The sequence below is a fragment of the Bos javanicus genome, chromosome 20, assembly GCF_032452875.1.
Source record: "Bos javanicus breed banteng chromosome 20, ARS-OSU_banteng_1.0, whole genome shotgun sequence".
Classification (NCBI taxonomy): domain Eukaryota; kingdom Metazoa; phylum Chordata; class Mammalia; order Artiodactyla; family Bovidae; genus Bos; species Bos javanicus.
The window spans coordinates 41095906-41122938 of record NC_083887.1 but is presented as its reverse complement, the minus strand read 5'-3'; the positions used below and the strand labels follow the sequence as shown (position 1 = coordinate 41122938).

The window sequence follows — 27033 nt, the reverse complement described above, 5'->3', positions numbered from 1 at the left end:
GACATAAAATAAAAACCCACATCCTATGCCACAGAAATAATCTGTGAAATGAGATTTTCATTTACCAAACAACCAGGAGAGCAGAAGCTTTTATTTAGATGATAATATCCTTTGTGAATAAATTTAATCAGTTTCGGTCAGTTTTAAAGTTTAACAAACTAAAAAACAAATTATGAAAAAAACATAGGAAACCAACATGGGTAAGAAAGCTTAAGAAATAATCAGACATAAAATAGGAATGGTATTTCTCTTGAGGGGGGAGCATTTAGGATATTATTGATATTAAAGTAAAAAATAAATATTTCATATTCCTGAACTGTTTACCTTCAGCTAAAGATGTTCAAACCACCACACAACTGCACTCATTTCACATGCAAGGTAATGCTCAAAATTCTTTAAGCTAGACTTCAATAGCATGTGAACCAAGAATTTGCAGATATATAAGCTGGATTGAGAAAAGGCAGAGAAACCAGAGATCAAATTGCCAACATTCACTGAATCATAGGAAAAGCAAGAGAATTTCAGCAAAGTATCTACTTCTGCTTCATTGACTATGTTAAAGTCTTTGACTGTGTGGATCACAATAAACTGTGGTAAATTCTTAAAGAAATGGGAATACCAGACCACCTTACTTGTCTCCCGAGAAATCTGTCTGCAGACTAGGAAGCCACAGTTAGAACCAGACATGGAACAACAGACTGGTTCAAAATTGGGAAAGGAGTACATCAAGTTTGTATACTGTTACCCTGCTTATTTAACTTCTATGCCGAGTACATCATGCAAAATGCTGGGCTTGATGAAGCAGAAGCTGTAATCAAGACTGCTGGGAGAAACAGCAACTACATCAGAAACACAGCTTATACTACCCTAATGGCAGAAAGCAAAGAGTAACTAAAGAGTCTCTTGATGAAGGTGAAAAGAGAGAGTGAAAAAGCTGGCTTAAAACTCATCAAGAAAACTAAGATCATGGCATCTGGCCCTATCACTTCATAGCAAATAGATGGAGAAAAAGTGGAAACAATGGCAGATTTTATTTTCTTGGGCTCCAAAATCATTCCGGATTGTGACTACAGCCATGAAATTAAGATGCTTGCCCTTGGAAGGAAAGCTATGACAAACCTAGACAGCATATTAAAAAGCAAAGACATCACTTTGCTGACAAAGGTCCGTAGAGTCAAAGCTATGATTTTTCCAGTAGTCATGTACAAATGTTGAGAGTTGGACCATAAAGAAGGCTAAGTGACAAAAAATTACGCTTTCAAATTGTGGTGCTGGAGAAGACAACGAGAGTTACTTGAACAGCAAGAAGATCAAACCAGTCAATCCTAAAGGAAATAAACTCTGAATATTCATTGAAGGATTGATGCTGAAGCTCCAATACTTTGGCCACCTGATGTGAAGGGCTGACTCATTGGAAAAGACCCTGATGCTGGGAAAGGTTGAGGGCAGGAGGAGAAGGGGACAACAGAGGATGAGATGGCTGGATGGCATCATCAACTCAATGGACATGAGTCTGAGTAAACTCCTGGAGATAGTGAAGGCCTGGTGTGCTGCAGTCCATAGGGTCACAAAGAATCAGACACGTCTTGGCAACTGAACAACAACAAAGCTGAAAGTGAAGACAGAAGCCTTATCAAAATAAACAGCCAGCCAAAATGACCAGATATTACTACAAACTGAAAAAGAAACAAGAATGATTCCATGGGAAATGGATAACTCAAAGCAACAGGTAAGAATTTTCAAAATCTCCAATTTGTATCTACAAAATAAGAACTTTACACTTGTTAGAAGATAAAAATGAAGGACATGAACAAGGTAAAGAAAATGATTAAAGAGAAAGGATAAATATAGCAGGTCTAAAATTCTAACAAGAAGGAATTTCTAGAGAAAAGAAAAAAAGCAGATGGAAGAAATTAAGAAATAAAATTTCCCACCCTTGAAGGGAGGAATGTATTTTCAAATTCAGAGGTCTACAGAGTGCAGAACAGAAAGAAAGGACAACACTGACATTTAGCATTTCATAACACCTCAAGACAAAGAGAAAAATCCTTTAACTCTCCAGACACAAACAAAATAGGTTACCTACACACAACTAAATGAAAATCAGACTTATTTTTAACACTAGTGGCTGGAAGACAATATGGTAATGTCTTGAAAATTCAAGGGAAAATGGTTATCAATGTGGAGTTCTGCACCCAGCTAAACTATTAACACAGAATATAGATTCTGACATTTAAGGTCTGAAGTTTACCTCCTATATGCCTTTTCTTAGGAAGCTACATGAAAATGTACTTCAGCAAAAAATAAAACAAGAAAAATACCATGGAATTCCACAAACAGTGGATTCAAACCACGAGAGTGATAAAAGCCCAGGTCAGCAATAATACAAAGGCCCAGATGAGACTGCAAACAAAGGAAGGGCAGAAGCCTCCAGGAGAAAGATGTTCAGGAAAACAGATGACTGGACAATAGACAGCAGATCAGGAGCCTGGGGAAATCTCATGATATAATCAAGGCACCAAGAAGATTTGGGTGAAAAACAGGATAATGAAGGACTTCAGGAAATATGAAACTGGTCAAGAAAAATGATCATAGCTGAGCAACTAGTAGTGTGTCAAAAAAGGAAAACCCATTTGAACTTGAACCTAGAAAGATTATTAAGTGATACAGGGTTATAATGGAATACACTAGGAATTCTAATCATAGATCAGTACTTGGCACCACAGTATATACTATTTACAGTCAGAAAAATGAAATGGTTTTTGCTTTCAAGTTTTAGAGTAAACCTGAATCATGGAAGATAAACTATCACAGAACACAATGTAAATGCTATCACAAGGAAAACTACAGCTCAGTAGATGGATGGAGTGGAAAAAGAGGGAAAGTGAAGCAGAAGAATTTAAAGATTCCTAATAGTACCAAGATACTATCAGCTTGTGATGGAACTACAACAGAACTGACAGTACTGTTGAAGAAGACAGCCATATCACTGAATTTGGGAGGAGAAACATGAGAAGCATGAGAGAGTATATATGAACTCCTAACCATGATTTTAAGAAGTCAAAATAATGTATAGTTGATAAATTAAGATATAAAAATGCAGCATACTATTTAGTGATAAGGAGGTTAGAAATAAAACCAAGATATATTAAAGGTGAGGGTCCCTGGGAAGTGGAATTAGGAGGAAGGGAGAAGGAAAATAAGGGACTTGTTATCATTAAGTTCTTCTATCTATGTTTAATTAGTTAATGCATTATTCTGGGAAAAGGGAAGCGTAAGATATTATAACAGAATTCTCAGACAGGCAACTTTAATGACTAACAAACCAGCCCTAAATTTAAATACTCCCTTCTAGTTATTCCAATACAACTCTACATTTCTGGCCTCAACCTGAATCTATACCTGACTCTGGGCCCATCTTTCAAATTCCATTAATATGACCTGGCTTTATATTACACTACTAAATTTACAGTCACTACTGAAATCACAGTAAGTTATGTGTACATATGGCTTGTCCACATAAATGGCATCTAGTAACAGGGAAAACATTCCTATATCTCAGTTCTCAAAACTGAGCTGTTCTCAAAATGTGATCCAAGGACAGCTAAGGGTCCCTAAGATTAGTACAGAAGGTCCACAAGGTTGGTTCTCTCTTTTCAATTACAAATTGCCTTCATATATTTTAATCCAAACAACTTACTGCAACACACTAAATGCAAAAGCAGATATGAGAATCCAACCATCTTAGTGAACCAACCATCTTATCTATCCAAGCAGATATTAAAAAGATTTGTAAAAATGAAAAACAATGCTTCTCATCTCACTACTTTTTTTGTGGTTGGAATAGTTAGTTACTTTTCATAAAGATATTCTTGGTTAACATGTAGTGGCTTTACTATTATTTTAAAACAATTTTATAAATACTTTAGAAGGGTCCCAGAACCAGAAAGTTTGAGAATCACCATTTTATGATACAGAACATTAACTTAAGATCTGTGATGGTATTCATCATTCATTTTCCTGCTCTTTACTTATAACCTCTTTAAGCAAAATGCTTCCTTCTATCTTATGACAGAGAAACAGTATTTGTTGTCTGTTAAAACAAAGAGTGCATGAGTGGCCAGAGGTCTGTTGCCTAAACCTATAATAGTCTTATCTAGGGCTCCAAATCTCCTCTTGGTTAACTGCTATACATATCAATTTCTGTGTTAACAGAGACATCAAAGGCATTGCGAAGTAAAGGCTCAGAACTTTGGCACCCCCACAAGAAACTAACAGAAAGTAAATTAGGAAAAAGCCCACTTCCCCCTTTAAGGGAGAACTGTATGGGAAACGTTCTTGTCTGAGCCTTGGCTCTAGGTAAAGGAGATAAGGCTCTTTGATAATTCTTAACAAGTGAGCACTCTCCTTAGCTTGGGCTCTCGAATTCACATTATCTGACCAGGGAAAACACCAAACCAAGTAGTTAGTTTATCTCTGTGCTGACAATGCTTCCAGGTGCCACAGGATCCAGATTTCTCTCTAATGCTACAGTCCTGCAAGAAGGAGATCTCAATCAAAAATGAAACCCATAAGGAAATAAGATACTATGAGCAAGAGCTTGCAAAATAATTAAAAAACTGAGAAAACTATAATTATTAGAATTATTGGATACAAAACAGAAAATAAGCACACTAAAGAGATAGTCAAAACCAAGACCAAGAGGTCAATCAAAAACAACCAGATGAATGGAAACAATTTCCAGAAATGAAATACAGTGCATAAAAATTAGAATCTTAGAAAGGCATCACATAACTGATTAGACATAGCTGGCAAAAAAAATAAATAAATCTATAAAACTTACCCAGAATGCACACAGAGATGAAAGATATTAAAGAGGTTAAAAGACCAGGAGCAAAGAATAAAAAATGTTAACTTGCAACTCACTGGAGTTACAAATGAAGAAAAAGAATGGGAGAGAGGAAACATCTAAATAGAATGTTTGATATAACAATCCTCATATCCAGGAGTCCCAACTACTCCAAAGTAAGATTAAATAAGGAATTCTCACCAAAATCCATCTGAGTGAAACTGTAAACACCAAAGAGCGAAAAGCACAACTAATCTGAGGGGAAAAAAATTCCCTAGAGATTAAGTGATGCCTTCTCAAGAATGAGAAGGGAGAAATGAAGATATTTTGAGATTAAAAAAACAAAACAAAAAAATCTGTTCTTAGTAAACCCATATTAAAGGACATTCTCAAAGATATACTTTAGGAAGAAAGAAAATGATCTCAGGATGAATGAACGTTAAGTTAAAAAAAAAAAAAGTAAATTTGAAGGCAAATTTAAATAGTCACTGGCTATATAAGACAATTTTGTCCAAAAATTGTCACAGGGTTTAGAAAATCTAAAAACAACAGAAGCACAAAATGAGGAGGCAATTGATCAAAGTTAAAGCATTTTAAGTCCTTGTTCTGTTTAGGAGGTACTGTTAAGGTACCTTCCTAAACAGGTAAAGGTAAGGATTAACTTTGAAGTGAAGTGAAGTCGCTTAGTCGTGTCTGACTCTTAGCGACCCCATGGACTGCAGCCTACCAGGCTCCTCCATCCATGGGATTCTCTAGGTAAGAGTACTGGAGTGGGGTGCCATTGCCTTCTCCAGTAATATTTCTTTGAGCCCCCACGTTTTTTTGCAGGTGGCGGGGGGCAAGAATACTGGAGTGGGTTGCCATTCCCTTCTCCAGGAGATCTTCCCAACCCAGGGATTGAACCCGGGTCTCCTGCACTGTAAGCAGACGCTTTACCGTCTGAGCCACCAGGAAATTAATTAACTTTAAATTAAAAATTGTGAAATTTCTAGAGGAACCACCATAGTAAAGATGCGGAATGTTTAATTTCTGACCTTGAAAGGCAATGAGGAGAAAAATAATCTCAAGAAAATGTAGGTAGCTTCTGTCACTTATATTATTAAATGTGCTTTTTTTTCCCTCTGGAAACTACTGTTGAGTGTATCTGTTTCAGCTTTGGATAACACAGTAAAGTAACTGATAAAACATTTTCCCCCTTCTCTTGGCACACAAAACACAACCTTTCCATTAGCCCAAATTTAATGTTCAGCACTGTTGGACTCTTCTAGGTCAAATTATAGGATTTTCTATGTCTACAAAACTGTCAAATTTATCTTCTTTATATTTAATATTTTATAATGCTGAGAATGATGAAAAAAGACATACTACCTTTAGGTATTCCTTAAACTTGCTATGTCATGCTCTATTACCTTTACAATGCTATTAAAACAATAACTGCATCACTGCAGAATTTTGGAAGAAACTTAAAATTCAGGCTCTATTTTCTTCTTAAAAACAAGAACCAAAAAAATAATGAATCCTGCAATTTCTACCAACTCATTAGATTTGTAGACTACAAGGGAGAAGGATGATTAAATATCCCAGTTGTGGATGTGACTGGTGATGGAAGTCAGTGACTGATGCTGTAAAGAACAATACTGAATATGAAGATGGACGGTTAGGTTCATGAATCAAGGCAAATTTGAAGTGGTCAAACAGGAGATGGCAAGAGCAAACATCGACATCTTAGGAATCAGCGAACTAAAATGGACTGGAATGCGTGAATTTAACTCAGATGACCATTGTATCTACCACTGTGGGCAAGAATCCCTTAGAAGAAATGGAGTAGCCATCAGAGTCAACAAGAGAGTCTGAAATGCAGTACTTGGCTGCAATCTCAAAAATGACAGAATGATCTCTGTTCGTTCCTAAGGCAAACCATTCAGTATCACAGTAATCCAAGTCTATGCCGTGACCAGTAATGCTGAAGAAACTGAAGTTGAATGGTTCTATGAAGACCTACAAGACCTTCTAGAACACACACCCAAAAAAGATGTCCTTTTCATTATAGGGGACTGAAATGCAAAAGTAGGAAGTCAAGAGATACCTGGAGTAACAGGCAAATTTGGCCTTGGAGTACAAAACAAAGCAGGTCAAAGGCTAACAGCATTGCTAAAAGAATGCACCGGTCACAGCAAACACCCTCCAACACAAGAGAAGACTACACATGGACATCACCAGATGGTCAATATAGAAATCAGACTGATTATATTCTTTGCAGCCAAAGATGGAGAAGCTCTATACAGTCAGCAAAAACAAGAGCAGATGACTGTGGCTCAGATCATGAACTCCTTGTTGCCAAATTCAGACTTAAACTGAAGGAAGTAGTTCCCTACTAGACCATTCAGGTTTGACCTAAATTAAATCCCTTACGATTATACAGTGGAAGGGACAAATAGATTGAAGGGATTAGATCTGATAGGCAGAGTGCCTGAAGAACTATGCACAGAGGTTCAGGATATTGTAAAGGAGGCAGGAATCAAGACCATCCGCAAGAAAAAGAAATGCAAAAAGGCAAAACTGTTGTCTGAGGAAGCCTTACAAATAGCTAAGGAAAGAAGAGAAGCTAAAGGCAAAGGAGAAAAGGAACAATATATCCCTTTGAATGCAGAGTTCCAAAGAATAGCAAGGGGACATAAGAAAGCCTTCCTTGGTGATCAATGCAAAGAAATAGAGGAAAACACTAGAATGGGAAAGACTAGAGATCTCTTCAAGAAAACTGGAGATACCAAGGGAAATTTCATGCAAAGATAGGCACAATAAAGGACAGAAATGTTACAGACCTAACAGAAGTAGAAGATATTAAGAAGAATATAGAATATATTCTGTGGCAAGAATACACAGAAAAACTATATTAAAAAAAAATCTTCATAACCCAGGTAACCACGATGGCGTGATCACTCACCTAGAGCCAGACATCCTGGAGTTCGCAGTCAAGTGGGCCTTAGGAAGCTACACTACGAACAAAGCTAGTGGAGGTGATGGAATTCCAGTTGAGCTATTTCAAATCCTAAAAGATGATGCTGTGAAAGTGCTGCAGTCAATATGTCAGCAAATTTGGAAAACTCAACAGTGGCCATAGGACTGGAAAAGGTCAGTTTTCATTCCAATCCCAAAGAAAGGCAATGCCAAAGAATGTTCAAACTACCATACAACTGCACTCATCTCACATGCTAGAAAGGTAATGCTCAAAATTCTCCAAGCCAGGCTTCAACAGTACGTGAACCGTGAACTTCCAGATGTTCAAGCTGGATTTAGAGAAGGCAGAGGAACCAGAGATCAAATTGCAAATATCCGCTAAATCACTTAAAAAGGAAGAGAGTTCCAGAAAAACATCTACTTCTGGTTTACTGACTACGCTGAAGCCTTTGACTGTGTGGATTACAACAAACTGTGGAAAATTCTTAAAAACATGGGAATACCAGACCACCTGATCTGTTTCCTAAGAAATCTGTATGCAGGTCAAGAAACAGTTAGAACTGGACATGGAACAACAAACTGGTTCCAAATAGGGAAAGGAGTAAGTCATGGCTGTATATTGTCACCCTGCTTACTTAACTTATATGCAGAGTACATCATGAGAAATATTGGGCTGGATGAAGCACAAGCTGGAATCAAGATTGCTGGGAGAGATGACACCACCCTTATGGCAGAAAGCAAAGAACTACAGAGCCTCTTGATGAGAGTGAAAGAGGAGAGTGAAAAACTTGGCTTAAAACTCAACATTTAGGAAACTAAGATCATGGCATCTGGTCCCATCCCTTCATGGCAAATAGATGGGGAAACAGTGGAAATAGTGTCAGACTTTATTTTTCTGGGCTCCAAAATCATTGCAGATGGTGACAGCAGCCATGAAATTAAAAGATGCTTACTCCTTGGAAGGAAAATTATGACCAATCTAGATAGCATATTCAAAAGCAGAGACATTACTTTGCCAACAAAGGTCAGTCTAATCAAAGCTATGGTTTTTCCAGGAGTCATGTATGGATGTGAGAGTTGGACTATAAAGAAAGCTGAGCACCAAAGAATTGATGCATCTGAACTGTGGTGTTCAAGAAGTCTCTTGAGAGTCCCTTGGACTGCAAGGAGATCCAGCCCGTTCATCCTAAAGGAAATCAGTCCTGAATATTCATTGGAAGGACTGACGCTGAAGCTGAAACTCCAATACTTTGGCTACCTGATGTGAAGAACTGACTCCTTGGAAAAGACCCTGAGGCTGGGAAAGATCAAAGGCAGGAGGAGAAGGGGACAACAGAGGATGAGATGGTTGGATGGCATCACCAACTCTATGGACATGAGTTAGAGTAAGCTCCGGGAGTTGGTGACAGACAGGGAAGCCTGATGTGCTGCAGTCCATGGGGTCACAAAGAGTCAAACATGACTGAGCGACTGAACTAAATACTGAATAAATTCAGGCTCTATTTTCTTCTTAAAAACTAGAACAAATAAAATAACCAATTCTACCATTTCTACCAACTCATCAGATTTGTAGACTACAAGGTCCAAGAGGGATGGTTAAATAGCATATGAACTGTTAACAGTTTTCTTGAGATCTTTTAACTCTCAATATTGTAGTGTTCTGTGTTTAGTCGCTCAGTCATGTCTGACTCTTAGGAACCCCATCAACTACAGACTGCAGGTTCTTCTACCCTTGGGGATTCTTCAGACAAGAACACAGGAGTGGGTTGCCATGCCCTCCTCCAGGGGATCTTTCCAACTGAGGGATCAAACCTAGGTCTCCCATATTGCAGGTGGATTCTTTACCATCTGAGCCACCAAGAAAGCCCAAGAATACTGAAGTGGGTAGCCTATCCTTTCTCCAATGATCTTCCTGACCGAGGAATCAACCAGGGTCTCTCTTGCATTACAACTGGACTCTTTACCAGCTGAGGTTCCACCAGGAGAAATGTCATTTGGATCCACTGAATCTCATTCTCTCCTTTTCAGTATTTTTGAGGTTATTTGACCATTTACATAAGAATAAGGGATAATGGAAAACTATTAGAAAACTTTCAATACGAATTAAAATTCTTATCCACATATAGATAAAATGGACCATGTTTTCTAAACATAACTGCTCATCAATTTTAATGCATGAACGTGAAACATGTCCATCTGTAAATGCTAGTTCCACATTTTAAGTATTTGTCTAATGAGTTCCAACTCTTCATTACTTCTGGTTCTTTCTACATTTGAATCGTCAACATACAATGCTTTAAAAAGTTTTAATATGTTTTATGGCTCATATTTTTCTGGAGAGAGAGAGAGATGATGATGATATTTGATTCATAACTGCAAAACATTATCAATTTTTTGTTCTGGAATTATCTAATAAATCTTTTAATTTCTACACCATCTATTTCCTTCCAACTACCTTTGTATACATATCTGCCTTGAAGATTTGTTCACTAATGCACCATACCGAGTAAATTTTAGTTCACAAACATCACAAAACAAGAAAGATTTCTGCCACATATACTTCTAGCAAAATGGGATGTTCCTAATATTGTCACAGAATATTACATAATGAGTCCTTCTTCTTAATTAGATGAGAATACTTTCTTTTCTTTATCCTTAGAAATATACTGTTCATTTACTGATTCTTCAGTGTGAAGAAACTCATCTCAGACAGTGGTCCCCAACCTTTTTGGCACCAGGGACCAGTTTCATGTAAGACAATTTTTCCACAAATGGGGGGAGGGAATGGTTTTGGGATGATTCAAGTGCATTACATTTATTGTGCACTTTATTTCTATTATTATTACATTGTAATATATAATGAATTAATTATACAATTGCCACCTGGGCTTCCCAGGTGGCACTAGTGGTAAAGAACTTGCCTGCCAATGCAGGAGATGGAAGAGATGCAGGTTCGATTTCTGGGTTGGGAAGATCCCCTGGAGGAGGAAACACAACCCACTCTAGTATTCTTGCCTGTGGAATCCCATGGACAGAGGATCCTGGCAGGCTACAGTCCACAGGGTCACAAAGAGTCGGACACAACTGAAGTGACTTAGCATGTACATATACAATTGTCATTCACTGACAGGGTTCTGACAGGAGTCTGCACGCAATTGATTGTGGTCTCTGTGCAGTCCAGCAACTGATTGTGGTCCCTGTGTAGTCAAATCTCTCCACTAATAATAATGTGTATTTGCAGTGGCTCACCGGCACTAGCATCACCTCAGCCCCTCCTCAGATCATCAGGCATTAGATTCTCACAGGAGGAGCTTTGCAGCTCCTATGAGAATCTAATACTTCTGCAGGTCTGACAGCAGGTGGGGCTCAGGTTTAAAGGGAGTGATGGGAGCCTCTGTTACCCACAGACAGAAGCTTCCCTTACTGGCCTGCCACTCACCTCCTGTGTGGCTGATTCCTAAGGGTCTGTGGCCTGGGGGATGGGGATTCCTGATCGAGGATATGGTATCTAAAGACCCTTATGCTGAGATTTTGCTCATGCAATCAATTTCACCATTATCATTTGTCTTGAGTAGTGTCCTTTTGTTCTTGCATTCATCTTATTTATGTAAAAACTGTCAAATATTTTCTTGTGTTAACTTTCTTATCTTTTGACAGCATGAACAGAGAATGACTAATTCTGATTCCTCAATTGTGTTGAAGGAAAACTAAAAGCCAACAATTAAAGGTAGCGTCTCTCTCTTCTTTCATACCATCTTGAAAGATGCAAAATGTTGGGCAATGCAATATCTTCCACTTATTTCACTACCGTACCATCCTTCGAGGTGCTTCCAAAACCATTTTGCTATTGCGTTACTTTTTGTTTTAGCATAGCTGGAAATGAGTGATGAGTAAAGAGGGAATAATCTTTTTCCTCTTTTTTTTAGGATCACGAAATAGCAAAATGTTTCAAGAAACAGAAAAACAAGATCACTAAGATTCCATACTCTAAATCTTAAACTTATAAAAAAAGATCTAGTGGATCCATATAGTAATTGAGATAAAATAAATTTTATTCCATTTTGAAAATAAGCGAACAGTTTTCTTTGGAAGACATCTAAAAGAAAGTCATGCAATGCTGGATGAAGGTGAAAGAGGAGAGTGGAAAAGCTGGCTTAAAACTCAATATTCAAAAACCTAATTTCATGGCATCCGGTTCCATCACTTAATGGAAAATAGATGGAGAAACAATGGAAACAGTGACAGACTTTATTTTCTTGGGCTCCAAAATCACTGCAGATGGTGACTGCAGCCATGAAATTAAAAGACACTTGCTCCTTGCAAGAAAAGCTATGACCAACATAGACAGCAAATTAAAAAGCAGAGACATTTACTTTGCCAACAAAAGTCCATCTAGTCAAAGCTATGGTTTTTCCAGTTATCATGTATAGATGTAAAGAGTTGGACAATAAAGAAGGCTGAGTGCCGAAGAATTGGTGCTTTTGAACTGTGGTGTTGTAGAAGACTCTGAATTCAGAGTCCCTTGGACTGCAAGGAGATCAAACCAGTCAATTCTAAAGGAAATCAACCTTGAATATTCGTTAGAAGGACTGATACTGAAGCTCCAATACTTTCGCCACCTGATGCGAAGAGCCGCTCATTAGAAAAGACCCTGATGCTGGGAAAGACTGAAGGCAGGAGGAGAGGGGGACGACAGAGGACAAGATGGTTGGATGGCATCACAGACTCGGTGGACATCAGTCTGAGCAAGCTCCAGGAGATGGTGGTCAGGGAGGCCTGGCGTGCTGCAGTCCATGGGGTGGCAAAGAATCCGACACAACTGAGCAACTGAACAATGAGCAACACCCTACTCTTCATGTCAGTTTTTCTTTTTTTTTTTTAACTAGTATTGTTTTCAGAATTTTTTGGGTATCATCTGAATAATGAACTGTAAGTCTATACAATAAGACCCCCAAATCCTCTAAATGTGAAGCTAGGATAACCAGATATTCTGAAAGTAAGGGTTAGCAAATGAAGGATTTTAAGCATAAGGGTATTTTGATTAAATTTATAGTAACTATGTCTGCTTATAGTAAAAAATGGTTTGTGATGGGTAGAACTGGGGTAGTGAGAGTAGCAATAAAATCATCTTCATAAACCGTATCACTCTTTGCCCTACTTCCCTGGTGGCTCAGAGGGTAAATGCCTACAATGCGGGAGACCCGGGTTTGATCCCTGGGTGGGGAAGATCCTCTGGAGAAGGAAATGGCAACCTACTCCAGGACTCTTGCCTGGAAAATCCCATGGACGGAGGAGCCTGGTAGGCTACAGTCCATGGGGTCGCAAAGAGTCAGACACGACTGAGCGACTTCACACACATATGTATTTTTAAAAGGCTCATTGTTTTTTCTATCAAAAAGAATTATTCTTCAAATTTCAAGTTCTCTGCCCATTTAATGCAGACTACTATACCAGTACAATGCAATTATACATTATCTTTTTCAAGAAATAAAAAATTAATTCAAAATTTTATTTTCACTTCTTTTATCTTTAAACACAGTGCCTCCCAATATTTTAAGCCCATTTAACCTCTTGGACCCTCAAGAATTTATTTGTGGATAAACAACAAAGTCCTACTGTATAGCACAGGGACCTATGTTCAATATCCTGGGATAAACTATAATGGAAAAGACCATAAAAAAGTATGTTTGTATAACTGAGCCACTTTGCAGTACAGCAGAAATACAGCATTGTAAATCAACCATACTTCAACAAATTTTTTAAAAAAAATTATTTGAGTACTAAGTTAAACTGCAAAACCTATTTTATGCAAAATTTTATGCTTGTCTTTCTGTAGCTCCAAAAAAAGTCAGATTCTAGTTTTTCTATAATGGCTGCCCATGAAAATTAAAGCAATGCTTTTGATAACTGTCAATTCTTTACTTGGCCTCTCTAAAGCCTTGATATTGCTGACTACTTTATCTTCTTTAGGTTTTTATGAACACTACATTCTCCTAGCTCTCTGTTCACCACCACCCTGGCCCAGTTATTTGTTTCTTTCTCTGGCTCTACTTTCAACACCGAAGTTCCCCAAGTTTGTAATCCTGACTCTATTTTTTTCCCCCACTCATTCAAAAAAAGTTTACTAAATGTTTAAATGTTTGATGCATGACAAGTAGTTCCTCTGGTTCATCCATACTCACAGCTACAATGGTGGATTCACCACCATATATGGCTAATATTCACATTTACACTATGACCCGTATCCCAACTCTGAGCTCCATTTCCAAATGCCTACTAAATATTCTGAGCACCTTACAAATGTTATCTCTTTGAATTCTCAAACCATAATGGAGAATGTAGAGGCCTCCTGGGATGCTGATAATGTTGTTTCTTGGTCTGGGTGCTGATTATACAGTGGTGCCCAGCTTCTGACATTTCATCAAGCTATACTCTTATTATATGTGTTCTTTTCATATATATCACACTTCAAGGGAGAATTTTTCAAAAAATTCCAATCCTATGAGATAATTATTAGTATTATATCTAATTTATAGATGAAGAAACTCAAGTACCAAAGGACTGTTTGCCCAATGTCACATGGAAACTAGTAGAGGGAGCCAGGACTTCAGAACCAACCAACTACCAACCATATTAAGAATTTAATTCAAGAATTTTCTGGCAGTCCAGTGGTTAGGACTCTGTGTTTTCATTGCTGAGGGCACATGTTCAATCCCTGGGGAACTAAGTCCCTACATGCCACATGGTGTGTCCAAAAAAACCTACACAAACCAAAAAAGAATTTAATTCCTTCTTGCCTTGGCCAACACATTGTGTCTAAAATTACCCTGCCTCGATTTTCAGAATACCGTGAAGACTACCTCAAACCCCATAGTTGAAATACTTCAATTCCCCATTTAAGCATTTTATTAAAAATCAGTACGATCGTTACCATGGCAGAGTTACCTGTAGGTATACCTGCCCCTACTCTCATTTTCCAGCAGAGTAAACTCCTTGAGAGCAGGGACTATGCGTACTGCAAGTTACTCCCTACAAATGCATTTTAATGTACTTATTACATGAGGAGACTAATATTAAAAAAACAAAGTCAAACGTTCATTTCAATAATTTGCCCTGTGTAAGGGTGAATTAAGAGCTGCACTGTACACAGCTTTCAGAAAACACTAAGCAATGTTGTTCTTAGAACGACGACCCCAATTATGATAGAGTGATGCCAAGGACAATGTATGGATAAGTACCGTAGGCACACTCCCCACCTTTCATCTCTTTCTAGTAATTCTAACATACTTTGTCAGTTACTACATTTACAAGCTGAAGGACTGTTTTCTGATTATCCTGATTATTTACTTCTGAATAACAATTTGGTTGATTTGCCTTTTTTGACAAGTATCTCTACTTCAACAGCCATATATTCTAATCCACTGCCTGTAAGCACACATCTATTTCTGGGATCTCTACTATAAGCCAACGATCTGTCTGTCCCTCTACCAATACCACATTTTCCTGTTTAATAACATCTTTTGGTCCCTGCTAATATGCATGATATCATGACAAGACTGTCTTGACTACTTTTGGACAAATACTCTCTTCACTGTCAACATAAGAATTTCTTTATCAAGTTAACCCAAAAAGTCTGCTGGTTTTTATTGGAGTTACATTAAATATATGGACTACTCAGAAGAAAACTGATTAACTTGATAGTATTGATTTTTTTTCACTCCATGAACACAGCCCATCTTCATGTATGTCTTCTTTTATGTTCTTTATAGCCTATTTTATTTTTTCCTTAAAATGTTCTGCATTATCTCATTAGTTTTAGATCTACTTAATAGATTTTATGGCTATGTACAAAGAACTTATTTGAAATATAATTACCTAATCTGACATTGATGAAACATGACTGTTACCAATATTTCCCTGATCTTAGATTCAGGAAATCTGAATTCTTATTATTTCTCATATTTGTCTGTTAATTATAATCATGTTACTTGCAAGTAATTAAAAATTTGGAGGTCTCTATTAAACTGACACTGAAACTGAGGCTGCCAACTGATACTCAAGTATCTACTTTTAACATTGAGATGCTGCTCCTGCTGCTGCTGAGTTGCTTCAGTCCTGTCTGATTCTGTGTGACCCCATAGACAGCAGCCTACTAGGCTCCTCCGTCCCTGGGATTCTCCAGGCAAGAACACTGGAGTGGGTTGCCATTTTCTTCTACATTGAGATGATGAAACTCCATATATCAAATGTAGGATAGATATCAACTAAGGATAGCTTTTAGAACCCTTTTAATATTATTATGCAAATCTCTGCTGAAAACTAGCATGGGTAAAGTACCTATTGAAAATCAGGCACTAGGCCAGGAAGTTTTATATTTAATCTTCACCTCAAGGCAAGTCAGCTGAAGAAACCAAGTCGTAGAAAAATTAAGGGACTTGGACAAGTGCCTAAAGAGACAAGAGATTCAAATCCAAAGTGTGACTAGCTGATTCCCTTTTCTTTATAGTATACTGTGAAGCAGGTTACAAAAGCAAAAGCACAGTCAAGAATACACTTTAAGCATTCTATAGAGTGCTATTTTGGCTCACACTGCCCTTAAGGCTATTAATAACACATACAGGACACATCCCTGTAATAGCACTAATCCTTTTGGAAAGAAAATGTTCATTATTTCAAATTCATTCATGCAATATGAACCCTAAGATCTCTAATTCAACAATGGAAGAGTTAATATAATTAGCAGCTGCAGTAAAATTTTTTCGGTAGAGCCAGTAAATTTCCATCACTAACATTGGTTTCAAAAACCTGTTCATCTGGTTTTTTCACAGTCTCAGTTAGTGACCTTACTGGTGTTACTTTTATTCTTTCCTCCAAGATACAATATTCTTAACTCTACATTCCAATAAAAAGGAAAAAAGAGAAGAAAAAAAAAAAAGAAAATTCACTGGCTAATCAGTCTATTCAAGTTACCTTAGTGATGTGAAGAGATACTCATCCTTTAGGAACAGATGTCCTAAAGACATCTCAAGAATCACTAGATGAGATGACTAGCAGATATTTAAGCTAATATCCAGACAACAGTCAAAATCCACCTAAACATTTATTATTTAAGAATATTATTATTCTAAGATATGGGGGCAATATCTTGGATCATTATACAATCATTACTCAAGTTTTTGAACTCAATAAATTCTAGATATTAAAAGGGTAAAAAATGTTGCCAAATGATTATTTTAAATAGCTAACTTTATTGAAGGTAGAATAACATTCAGGTAAGAATTATACACAGAACAAAGAAAGTTTAAGCACAAGCTAAAGATGCAGGTTATGCAGGAAACAGACAAGTATCTTGAGTAGATAGAAAGGTGACAAGAACTGAAACATCCACGGCTTTTCTAAGGAATAAGAGAAACTGGCTGTTTAAAACTCTCAAAGAAAAGATTATGTCCTATTAATAGTAAACTATAATGAGATTACGTTAGTTTGTATTATAGTGTATTTGTTTATGCCACAAAATTCCTTAAAAAACTGAAGAACTTCTATGAGAACTTCTATATAACTCCCAGTAAGAGAGGAAAAAACTGATTTGATCCTATGAAACATTAATTTTTAGCAAGTTTTTTCCACTGAGAATTATCTTCCTCACATTCTTTGCTACGGTAAGTCCTTACAACTGTTAAAATTGTTTTCTCCCTAATTTATTATAAAATTATGTCTAAAAGTTTTAAAGTATATCTTCTCAAACAAAAACAAGTACTGCACTGAAGTAGGTACCTATCCAACCAAGTTCTCTTTCTGCCATGAAGTCATTCCAATTTTTTTCACCATGCCTGAAATCTGCTTTGTCCTGCACACCCCAAATAAACATTCTACCAGAAACATATACATATAAACACAATAATTAATAATTTTTTTGATTTTGTAATTTCCAAGGGGGAAAAAAGCACATGAATGGTAAGAAAACGAAAAGATTACATTTACAATAGTGGCCAAATGGCACAATAGGTTTATTTAGTAGCGTTAGAAGAAATACAAAAAGAAAAAAAAAAGAAATACAGAAAGCAGGAGGAAAAATAATTCAGTAGCTGATGGAACATGTAGCATAAAGACTGAGTAAATGCTTATCACAAAATATCTAATATGCATTATACAAAAGAAAAACTTGGTTTACCTAAAAATTATTAGTAGCAGGACTTATATTCTTATAACATCTCTTAAAGAACTTTGCTATTTAGTATACCATTATAAATCTCAAATACTAACAAGCAAAAAGAAAGCTTAAACTTAAAATAAATTTAATCAAATACCTTACATAGCTGTAACCAAGAAAACTAAGAACCACAATTAAACCTAGACTTAAGAAATAGTTACTTTCAGTTATCTGTACTCTACGACAGGTGAAGCCAATTATTCATGTAATCCAACAGGTAAATGTTTAAGATTTCCTTGAGTTTACATCCTTTAAATTAAAAAAAAAAAAAGTATATTTTTGAAAAGTAATCCGTGGTCTTCCATGTCTGAAAGTTGTATTTTAATGATTTCTAGACAGGAAGAAAGATGAACATCATCACTGCATTTTTTGCATACGCTTTTACTATTATTTGTTGATCCTCCTTGAACAAGTGTTAGCATTATTGAATCTGATTTCTTTCCATTAAAAACAAACAATTCCATGTACTATGTTATGTACAAGGATAAAGTATCTTAAAAATCCAGGTTCTATGCACGATACTGGATGCTTGGGGCTGGTGCACTGGGAAGACCCAGACCTGGGATGGTATGGGGAGAGAGGAGGGAGGAGGGTTCAGGGTGGGGAACATGTGTATACCTGTGGCAGATTCATGTTGATATATGGCAAAACCAATACAATACTGTAAGTTAAAAAAAAAAAAGAACAGGAACCAAAAAAAAAAAAAAATTAGTTTTGCCAATATATGCATAAATAAGTAACGTCAAAAGACTAGTCTTTTCTCATTAAAGTGTTAGTCGCTCAGGCGTGTCAGACTCTTTGCAACCCCATAGACTGTAGCCTACCACGCTCCTCAGTCCATGGTATTCTCCAGGCAAGAATAATGGAGTGGATTGCCATTTCCTTCTCCAGGAGATCTTTCTGACCCAGGGGTGGAACCTGGGTCTTCAATATTAGACACACATAAATATATAACAACCAGTTTAATATTTTGGATTGACATAACAGTTCACTAAAACTATTAAGATTCAAAGTAAAAAACAACAAAAAAAAACTAGATATAGAAATTCTGTAATAGCTTCCTATAATGGGATAAAATACATATATGCAAATATTTTCATCAAAGAGTGATTAAGTACCTTTAAATTGGCATTTCCTCCCCTCATTTCTATCTATAGGTTTACATTAGAAAAAAAACTTCAAACTGCCACAAAGAACTCACTACGTTTTCAGTAAACAGTTAATAAATAATCCAACAAATCTATCACTCTGGAAACAGTATAACAGAAAAATAGTGTTAATTAAAATTTAAGTGGTTAAATAGTCTTGTCTAGAACACATAGTACTTGGTACCAGTAGATTTAGGACACAGATGCTCATTAGTTATCTCTTATTTCCCAGAGAAAGAAAAATGGCTTGATTTTTCTCTCTTCACGATATTATCAGCTGTTTAAAGTAGCTGAAACTTCGCCAGTGTTTAACGATCACAACTTTTAAGCAAAAACTTTTTTTTTTTTTTTAACGTTTTTCCTCCAATAATCTGTCATCTCAATCCTTTTTCTGCAAGTAAGCTTCAAGGTAAAAGGACTTGTAAAAGACGCCACATGCGTTCAAGGCATTCAACAACTAGTAAAATATCAATTTCATCAATAAAATATTTATACATCTCTTAAAAATCAATGGTGTCTTAAACATTGAGTGATTTTAATCAGCAGTGGGTTTTTTTTTAAGTGATACATAAAATAATGACACCCTTTCCTTTACAATATATGGTGGTGTTTAGTTGCTACTCCTGCCTGCCTCATTTACAACCCCGTGGACTGTAGCCCGTAGCCCGCCAGGCTCCTCTCTCCATGGCATTTCCCAACAAGAATACTGGAGTGGGTTGCCATTTCCTTCTCCAGGGGATCTTCCCTACCCAGGGGTCGAACCGAATCTCCGGTATTGGCAGGCGGATTCTTTACCGCCTAGCCACCAGAGAAGTGCTTGCAAGGCACAGCATCTTATTATTCCATGAAATATGGCAATTGTGTTTCAGAATTACAAGTTTTAACCACAAAAGACACTTTATTTTACAGATGAGGAAAATGACAGCTCAATTAAGAGATACTCCCACTGTCATAAAATCAGGAGCAAAATAGACTGGAACTCAGGTCTTCCAGTTCCCAGTGATGTCCTTTCCATTAGAGCACCCACCTTCTGAAGTGAATGACGTGAGAAAACTATCTAGGTTTTAAATTGCCTACTACACAGATATCTAATATAATCTTTCTATATATAAAAAGTTGGTCACTTAGGAGCCCTGTATGCTTATAGCCTGAATCTAGAGCCTCTCAGAGTGACTCAAAAGTAACAAAATCTAGTTTTTTTCTTTCTTTTGAGAAGATACATAACGAACTACTGACATTTCAGAAATTAGAGCTTCCCTTAAGGTAGAGATTTCATATGGGGCATTTCACTAACTCTGTACCTCACTAGCCCTTTTCATTTCTCCGGAGGAGAAAGATCCGCCCAGGGGAATTACCGGCCCACCTGGAGCCTAATCGCAATAGCTGCAACAAGGCAGTGGACTCATTTGTCAGCACTAGAAACTTCGCGCATCTTTTCCAGTCTACCAGCTACACAATTCACAGGTGGTTGGTGTGTTTACCTCTCTCCTCACGGGGAAAACTAAATCAACCTAATGAATGCGATGACACCCGCAGTTGGTTTTGCGGGGCTCGGGTGGAGGGCCAGGTGAGATCACGGGACGCAGAAGGCGCCGAGAAAACGACACGTTATCTGGGCTCGGGGACCCGAACACCCGGCGAGCAGAGGCAGCGCGCGGGCCGGGGCGACCCCCACTCCCTCAGAGAAGCCCTCGCCCACTCTCTCCATCCCCAAGTGGGAGGGGGAGCGGAGGTGGGGACCGGCCCGCGGGGCGGGGGGACCGCAGGGGCCTCGGCCTCCGCTCCCTCCCTCAGCCCGCCGGGCGGGGGCGGCGGCGCGGCTCCGAAGCCGCGGGAGGCCATTTTAGCTGCGGGGCCGCCCTCCGCGGCCCCCAGCCTCGCCGTCCCCTCGCTCCCGCCCCGGGCCGGGAGAGGCCGCGGGCCTGGCCTGCCACGGGCCGGGACTCCGAGGGGTGGGGAGTGGGGGCGGGCGCGGGGGTGTCGCGTCGGCGGGATCCCGGCGGAGGGGCGGGCAGGGGGAGAGGAGGAAAAGAGCGGGGAGCCGTTACCTATACTGGGCCGCAGCCGCCGCCGCCGCCGCCCCGCTGTGGGTGAATCCAAAGTAGTTGCCGGTCGCCATTTTGGCATCTTCCCCCAGCCGGCTGGGCACTGCGGCGGGCAAGGAGAGTCGGGTCCCATGGCGGGAGAAGAGGCGCCGAGGGGCAGAGACGCCGAGGGAGGGAAGGGGAGAGAGAGAGAGGCGCCGTGAGAAGCCGCCCTCGCCGGGCCGCGGCCGCGCCGCCTCCCCCTCCCGCCTCGCACTCCCTCACTCACTCGCACGCCCGGGTGGCGGCGGCCGCCGCCTCCTCCCCGGAGCCTGCCCCAACCCCCGCGCCTCCCCGCCGCCCCGGGCCGGGGAAGAGGCCGGGCGGGGACCCCTGAGGGGCACATTATACTCACCATAGGTGAAAGAAACTACAGGGCATATGGGAATCATGGGCTCGGGCTGCTGCTGCTGAACTCTGAACTCTCACCCGCTGCCTCCCTCCTCAGCCCCGCTCCTCCTCAGCGGAGAACAGACCGCCGCCTCCCGCTGCACTGCGCAGGCGCGCCCGCGCGCGGCACCCTGGGAGCTGTAGTCCCGCCGCCTTCGCGGCTCGGGCGGGCGCGTGCCGGGCCTCAGCCGAGGCGGGCCAGGGGCTTCCTCCGAGAGAGGCGGGTCTGGCTTCCTCCGCGGTGGTGACCGGGCGAATTGCCTCGGGCCAGTCGAGAGGAGGAGTCAGAGAGAGTGACTGGAGAGAGTGACGTCTACCAGTCTTTTCTTCTTACTTTTCACTTCTTTTTACAGTTGCGTGTGCATTTGTTTTTCTCCCTTTCAGCCCTTCTCCAACCCTTGCACTTTTCTTCAGGATTTGAACTGGACTAATCTGGATTCTTTTTCTCTGTATTTCTCTCATTCCCGCTTCTTGTCCTTAGCCTTTGAAGTGGAGAGGGAGAGACGGGGAGGGGAGAAAGAGAAAAAGAATGGCAGGTGTGCTATTGCGTTGGCTACCCCTTCCGAAGTAATCTCTTCCGGTCGCCTTTCTCCACTCGCGCCCACTCCCTTGATTCCGAGGACGTGTATGAAGCCTCCACAAAGCGTCAGGTCCCGTTCTGGGTACCGGAGATAGAGCAGTGAGCAAAACAAAGTCCTCGTTCATACGGAATTTACCTTCTGGGAAACGGGAGAGGGGTGGTGGTGAAATTCAGACAATAGCCAAATAGTCTGTCGGCTGGTTGATTGCAGCTTAAAGAATAAAGCAGGATAGGAGTTAGAGAGCGAGGGAGAGAGCGAGGGTGTGGTTAGAGACGCCGTCGAGTAGAGCTCCAGGAAGTGAGGAGATAAACCTGGTGTAGATGGTTGCGGGAAGAACAGCAATTGTAGAGCCCTAAGGCAGGAGTGCTCAAGAGCAGCAAGGAAGTTAGTCTGGCTGGAGTCGAGTGACAGGGAGTCGGGATCATAACGGTCTGCTAAGAGAGCCTAATCTGTCAGGGTCAGGACAGGAGGGTACTCTTCCCCCCGTGCAGGCGTGTCTTTGTTCCCTCTGCTTTCTCACTGTTTTTTTTTTTTTTTTTTCCAACCATTCTCTTTCCTCTTGCAATCCCTCGTCGGATTGTTTCTATTTCTCCCACCTGATCTCGTTTCCTGCCTTCCGTCAGTGCCTAGGTGCTGCACTTCACCTCTTCTTCACGGTGTTCACGCCCATCCCCCAGACCCTCTGCTTGGTGTCTGTTCAGTCCCGTCCCGACTCTGGACTGTGGCCCCTCTGTCCACAGGATTTTCCAAGCAAGGTTACTGGAGTGGGTTGCCGCTGGGGAATCTTCCCGACCTAAGGGATCGTACCTGCGTCTCTTGGGTCTCCTGCATTGGCAATCGGATTCTTTACCACTAGGCCACCTGGGAAGCCGTCTCCTGCCAGAGCAGAGATAATACCTCAGTTCTTATTTGTGCCAATCCTTCTGCCCCCCCCACCCCCATACCTCCTACAAAGGCACAGGTTCTGAAATCCTGTCTGCATTATCCTCTTACTCTTTTCAAAAAACAGAAATGTAGTATATGTGAGATAAGTCAATGTCATTGTTTTTGAGAATGCAGATGTTTCCCCAGGCAAAAGTTATTTGTGCTCCAAGTGTGTTGCTAGGGGGGGAAAATCTCCTTCACTAGGGATATTGCGTTTTAAAAGTAATTTGCCTTGAACTTCAGGAAGCAATCAAGCCTTCAAGGTGCTGACTGTAACTGCTTTGATAAATTTGCACTATTAGTTGCTAAGCTACTTGAATAAAACTGGCAGAGAAAAGACAGGTGTTAATCACCTGACCAAGAAGGTTCTTTTTTGGCCAGTTTTGTCCTTGGTTGCTTGGCAGGCATTTGAGGATAGAAGAGGACTGTGGGCACACCCCAATGAGCAGGCAGGTAACTGGAAAGAGAGGGGCATGCCTTTTCTCTTTGGTAACTATTCCTAGAGATCATGGTATGTGTGGCACCAGGAAAGGCCTCGACTTGTCCCCGACTTGGGTTTATTTAAGGAAGCAGTTTTGGAAGCAGCTGGGAATCAAGAAGACTCAGGTTCTTTTCCGGGGCATTTAGTAGTGGAATGACCTGAGCACATTGTTAAGCCTTTCTGAACCTATATGACTAGAATAACAATAACCCTCACAGGATTCTGGTGGGGTTTCAATGAAGTAGCATTTCTATAAAACAACAGTCCTTCACACTTCAGACAGACTGATGGGTTCAAAATGCAAATGTGATCAAAGCCCTCTGTGCTTCACCTCCCTCTTAGGATAAATCAAAAGTTCCACATGGCTTACAAGCCCTGTGTGGTCTGACCTTGCCACCTCTTCAGCATCTTCTTTCTGTTAACCAAAATAGTGTGTGGGTCTGGCTGCTTGTTACTCAAAAGCCAATAAACAGGTCAGCTTGGTGGAAAGGAAAGTTTGCTTTATTTCAGATGCTGGCAACTGGTGGGTGGTGTGGGGAGCAAGGGCATATGTCCAAAGGCTGACTCCCCCAACCCTGATGAGCAGGGGGTGAGAACTTTTATAGACACATTGCGGGGGCGGAGGGTGCTACATGCAGAAACAGCACAGTCTTCTCTGACAGTCCTCTACAAATTGGTCATCAGTGGTCTGACCAGCATCATCTTGGTTGTTTTAGGTATACAGTTAATCTTCAGTTCCAGGGTCCATTTGTTCCCATTTCTTTGTGGCTAGTTCTTGGTATTGTGGAAGCTCTTGTCCTGGGGACAGTCTGGTCATCATGTAGTTAACTTCTCCACCTGGTGTTTTGGTATCTATAAAACAGCTCACAGGATATGGCTGAGAATATTATCTCTAGCCCTTGAGAAAAAGTTAAAGTTTCTTGGCTATGCTTAATGACTACATTATTATTATTTAATCTCCTTTGACTGTCTTACTTTGTTTTAGTATGTCTCACTTCTCTGATTAAACTTATTTTTTGACTAAAGTTTTCCACAGACAAAAGGCAGGCAGAGGACATGGGTGGAGGGGTGGATTGGAAGGACTATAGGGCCCCGCCCCATTTTACTCCTGATTATCTCCATTCCAGCTTCCTTAGCCTGCTATTTCACATGCTCTGTCCCACCCCACTCCAGTACTCTTGCCTGGAAAATCCCATGGATGGAAGAGCCTGGTGGGCTGCAGTCCATGGGGTCGCTAAGAGTCGGATACAACTGAGCGACTTTCACTTTCACTTTTCACTTTCCTGCATTGAAGAAGGAAATGGCAACCCACTCCAGTGTTCTTGCCTGGAGAATCCCAGAGACAGGGGAGCCTGGTGGGCTGCCGTCTATGGGGTCGCACAGAGTCGGACACGGCTGAAGTGACTTAGCAACAGTAGCAGCAGCATTCCCACCCCAGGACTATCATGTTCTTGCCTAGAATGTTCTCCCCACCTCGCTTCACCCAGTTAATCCTCATGCTTCAAGGTGTCCAGTCAGCCAAACCCTCCTCAGTCTTCCATGATCCCCCGGCTGGGTCAGACCCTTATGCTTTCAGCACTTAGTTGCCCTTGTCACAGAATTATTTGATTAATAGGTACTTCTTCCCATCAGACTGCAGTTTGTTGAAGGTGGGGTGCCAATACTGGGTGCCTGGTGGTAGAACTTATTTAGTCAATGAACCAGCTGTGCAGAGCTTAATCTTCCTTGGATGATTCAGAAGGCAGTTCAGGAACCTGTAGCACCTCAGGGTCATCATGAGAAACCTTAAATAGCATCTGAGGTCAAAGAAGGAAATGTCAATTGGCAGACAAGGTGGAGCTAGGAGGACTGCCCCTAAACTCTACCGAAATATATCTAATTGCCTTTCCTCATACCTTTCAGTCAAGAACTGTATCCTAAAAGGGTTTCTTACAATACAAACATGTCAGCCAGAAAAGATAATATACAAATAACTCTATAACAAGACAGGGCTTCCCAGGTGGCGCAGTGGTAAAGAATTTGCCTGCCAATGCAGGAGATGCAAGAGGCACGGATTCAATCCCTGGGTCTGGAAGATCCCCTGGAGGAGGAAATGGCAACCCAGTATTCTTGCCTGGAAAATTCCATGGACAGAGGAGCCTGGCAGGCTACAGTCCATAGGGTTGCAGAGAGTCGGACACAACTGACCACACTGACAGGGATACCAAGAGGAGTATGGCATAATGAATAAGACTCTGATGCTGGGCCCATCTGGCTTCAGATCTCAGCTCTGTCACTGCCGTAACTCACCTTAGCCACAACCTCTTTGTGCCTCGTTTTTCTCCTCTGTAAATAGAGATGATGAAAGTACTACCTACAGCAGGGGGTTGTTGGTAGAGTTTCACGGTGTCCTAGATGCCTGGCCACTGCAAGCACTTTGTGAGTGTTGGCTATTATTCCAACCACCACCCTCTCTTGTTACAATAAAAAATGAGCCAAAGGATGGGAATGTATTTTTATGGCAAGTGGGGAGGGAGACCAAGCCACGCATGGCATAAAATGGGAGGTACCTAGACAGTGTGACGGTAAAAGACCAGGAAGCAGGCCCATCTAAAATCTTACTTCCCCACGCCTTCTCTCCTCTGCCCTCCCTTCCCCTCTGCTCTCCTCACCTCCTTTGGAGGAATAACTGTTGTCTAGAAGATATGTTGAGTGAAAAGATATTCTTTAGAAGCCAGTTAAAATTTTTTCTTGAGTTTTGGCCAATGGATGGTGGATGGCGGATAAACGGATTGATATGTCAGGACTTTTGAAATAGTTAAGGAACAACCTGAGAACTGTAATCCAGAATCAGATAATAGGGTAATCCACAGAGATTAAATGTATCCTTTGCCGGGAGAAATATCAATAATCTCAGATATGCAGATGACACCACCCTTATGGCAGAAAGTGAAGAGGAACTCAAAAGCCTCTTGATGAAAGTGAAAGTGGAGAGTGAAAAAGTTGGCTTAAAGCTCAACATTCAGAAAACAAAGATCATGGCATCCGGTACATCGCTCCATGGGAAATAGATAGGGCAACAGTGGAAACAGTGTCAGACTTTATTTTTCTGGGCTCCAAAATCTCTGCAGATGGTGACTGCAGCCATGAAATTAAAAGATGCTTACTCCTTGGAAGGAAAGTTATGACCAACCTAGATAGCATATTCAAAAGCAGAGACATTACTTTGCCAACAAAGGTTAGTCTAGTCAAGGCTATGGTTTTTCCTGTGGTCATGTATGGATGTGAGAGTTGGACTGTCAAGAAGGCTGAGCGCCGAAGAATTGATGCTTTTGAACTGTGGTGTTGGAGAAGACTCTTGAGAGTCCCTTGGACTGCAAGGAGATCCAACCAGTCCATTCTGAAGGAGATCAGCCCTGGGATTTCTTT

General features: G+C 40.5%; 1 protein-coding gene and 1 long non-coding RNA gene across 5 annotated transcripts in view; one reads left to right on the top strand and one right to left on the bottom strand.

The window, feature by feature from the left end:
- The window catches only part of ZFR (zinc finger RNA binding protein), an 83525-nt gene extending 61764 nt beyond the window's left edge, over positions 1-21761 (bottom strand). The window contains exons 1-2 of one of the 4 annotated variants that reach the window (XM_061393791.1): positions 21605-21761; positions 21214-21313 (exon numbers count right to left, since the gene is read on the bottom strand). In XM_061393791.1, coding sequence (XP_061249775.1) covers positions 21214-21313; positions 21605-21641 — 137 coding nt within the window. In that variant the 5' untranslated portion in view covers positions 21642-21761. The remainder of the gene's footprint in view (positions 1-21213; positions 21314-21604) is intronic. The other 3 variants (XM_061393793.1, XM_061393789.1, XM_061393792.1) reach the window with 3 other exon arrangements.
- LOC133233708 (uncharacterized) lies at positions 10481-11829 on the top strand. The gene is made up of 3 exons (XR_009731809.1): positions 10481-10558; positions 11465-11534; positions 11734-11829. It is a non-coding gene; the product is annotated as an uncharacterized LOC133233708 (long non-coding RNA).
- Positions 21762-27033: the final 5272 nt, after the last annotated feature.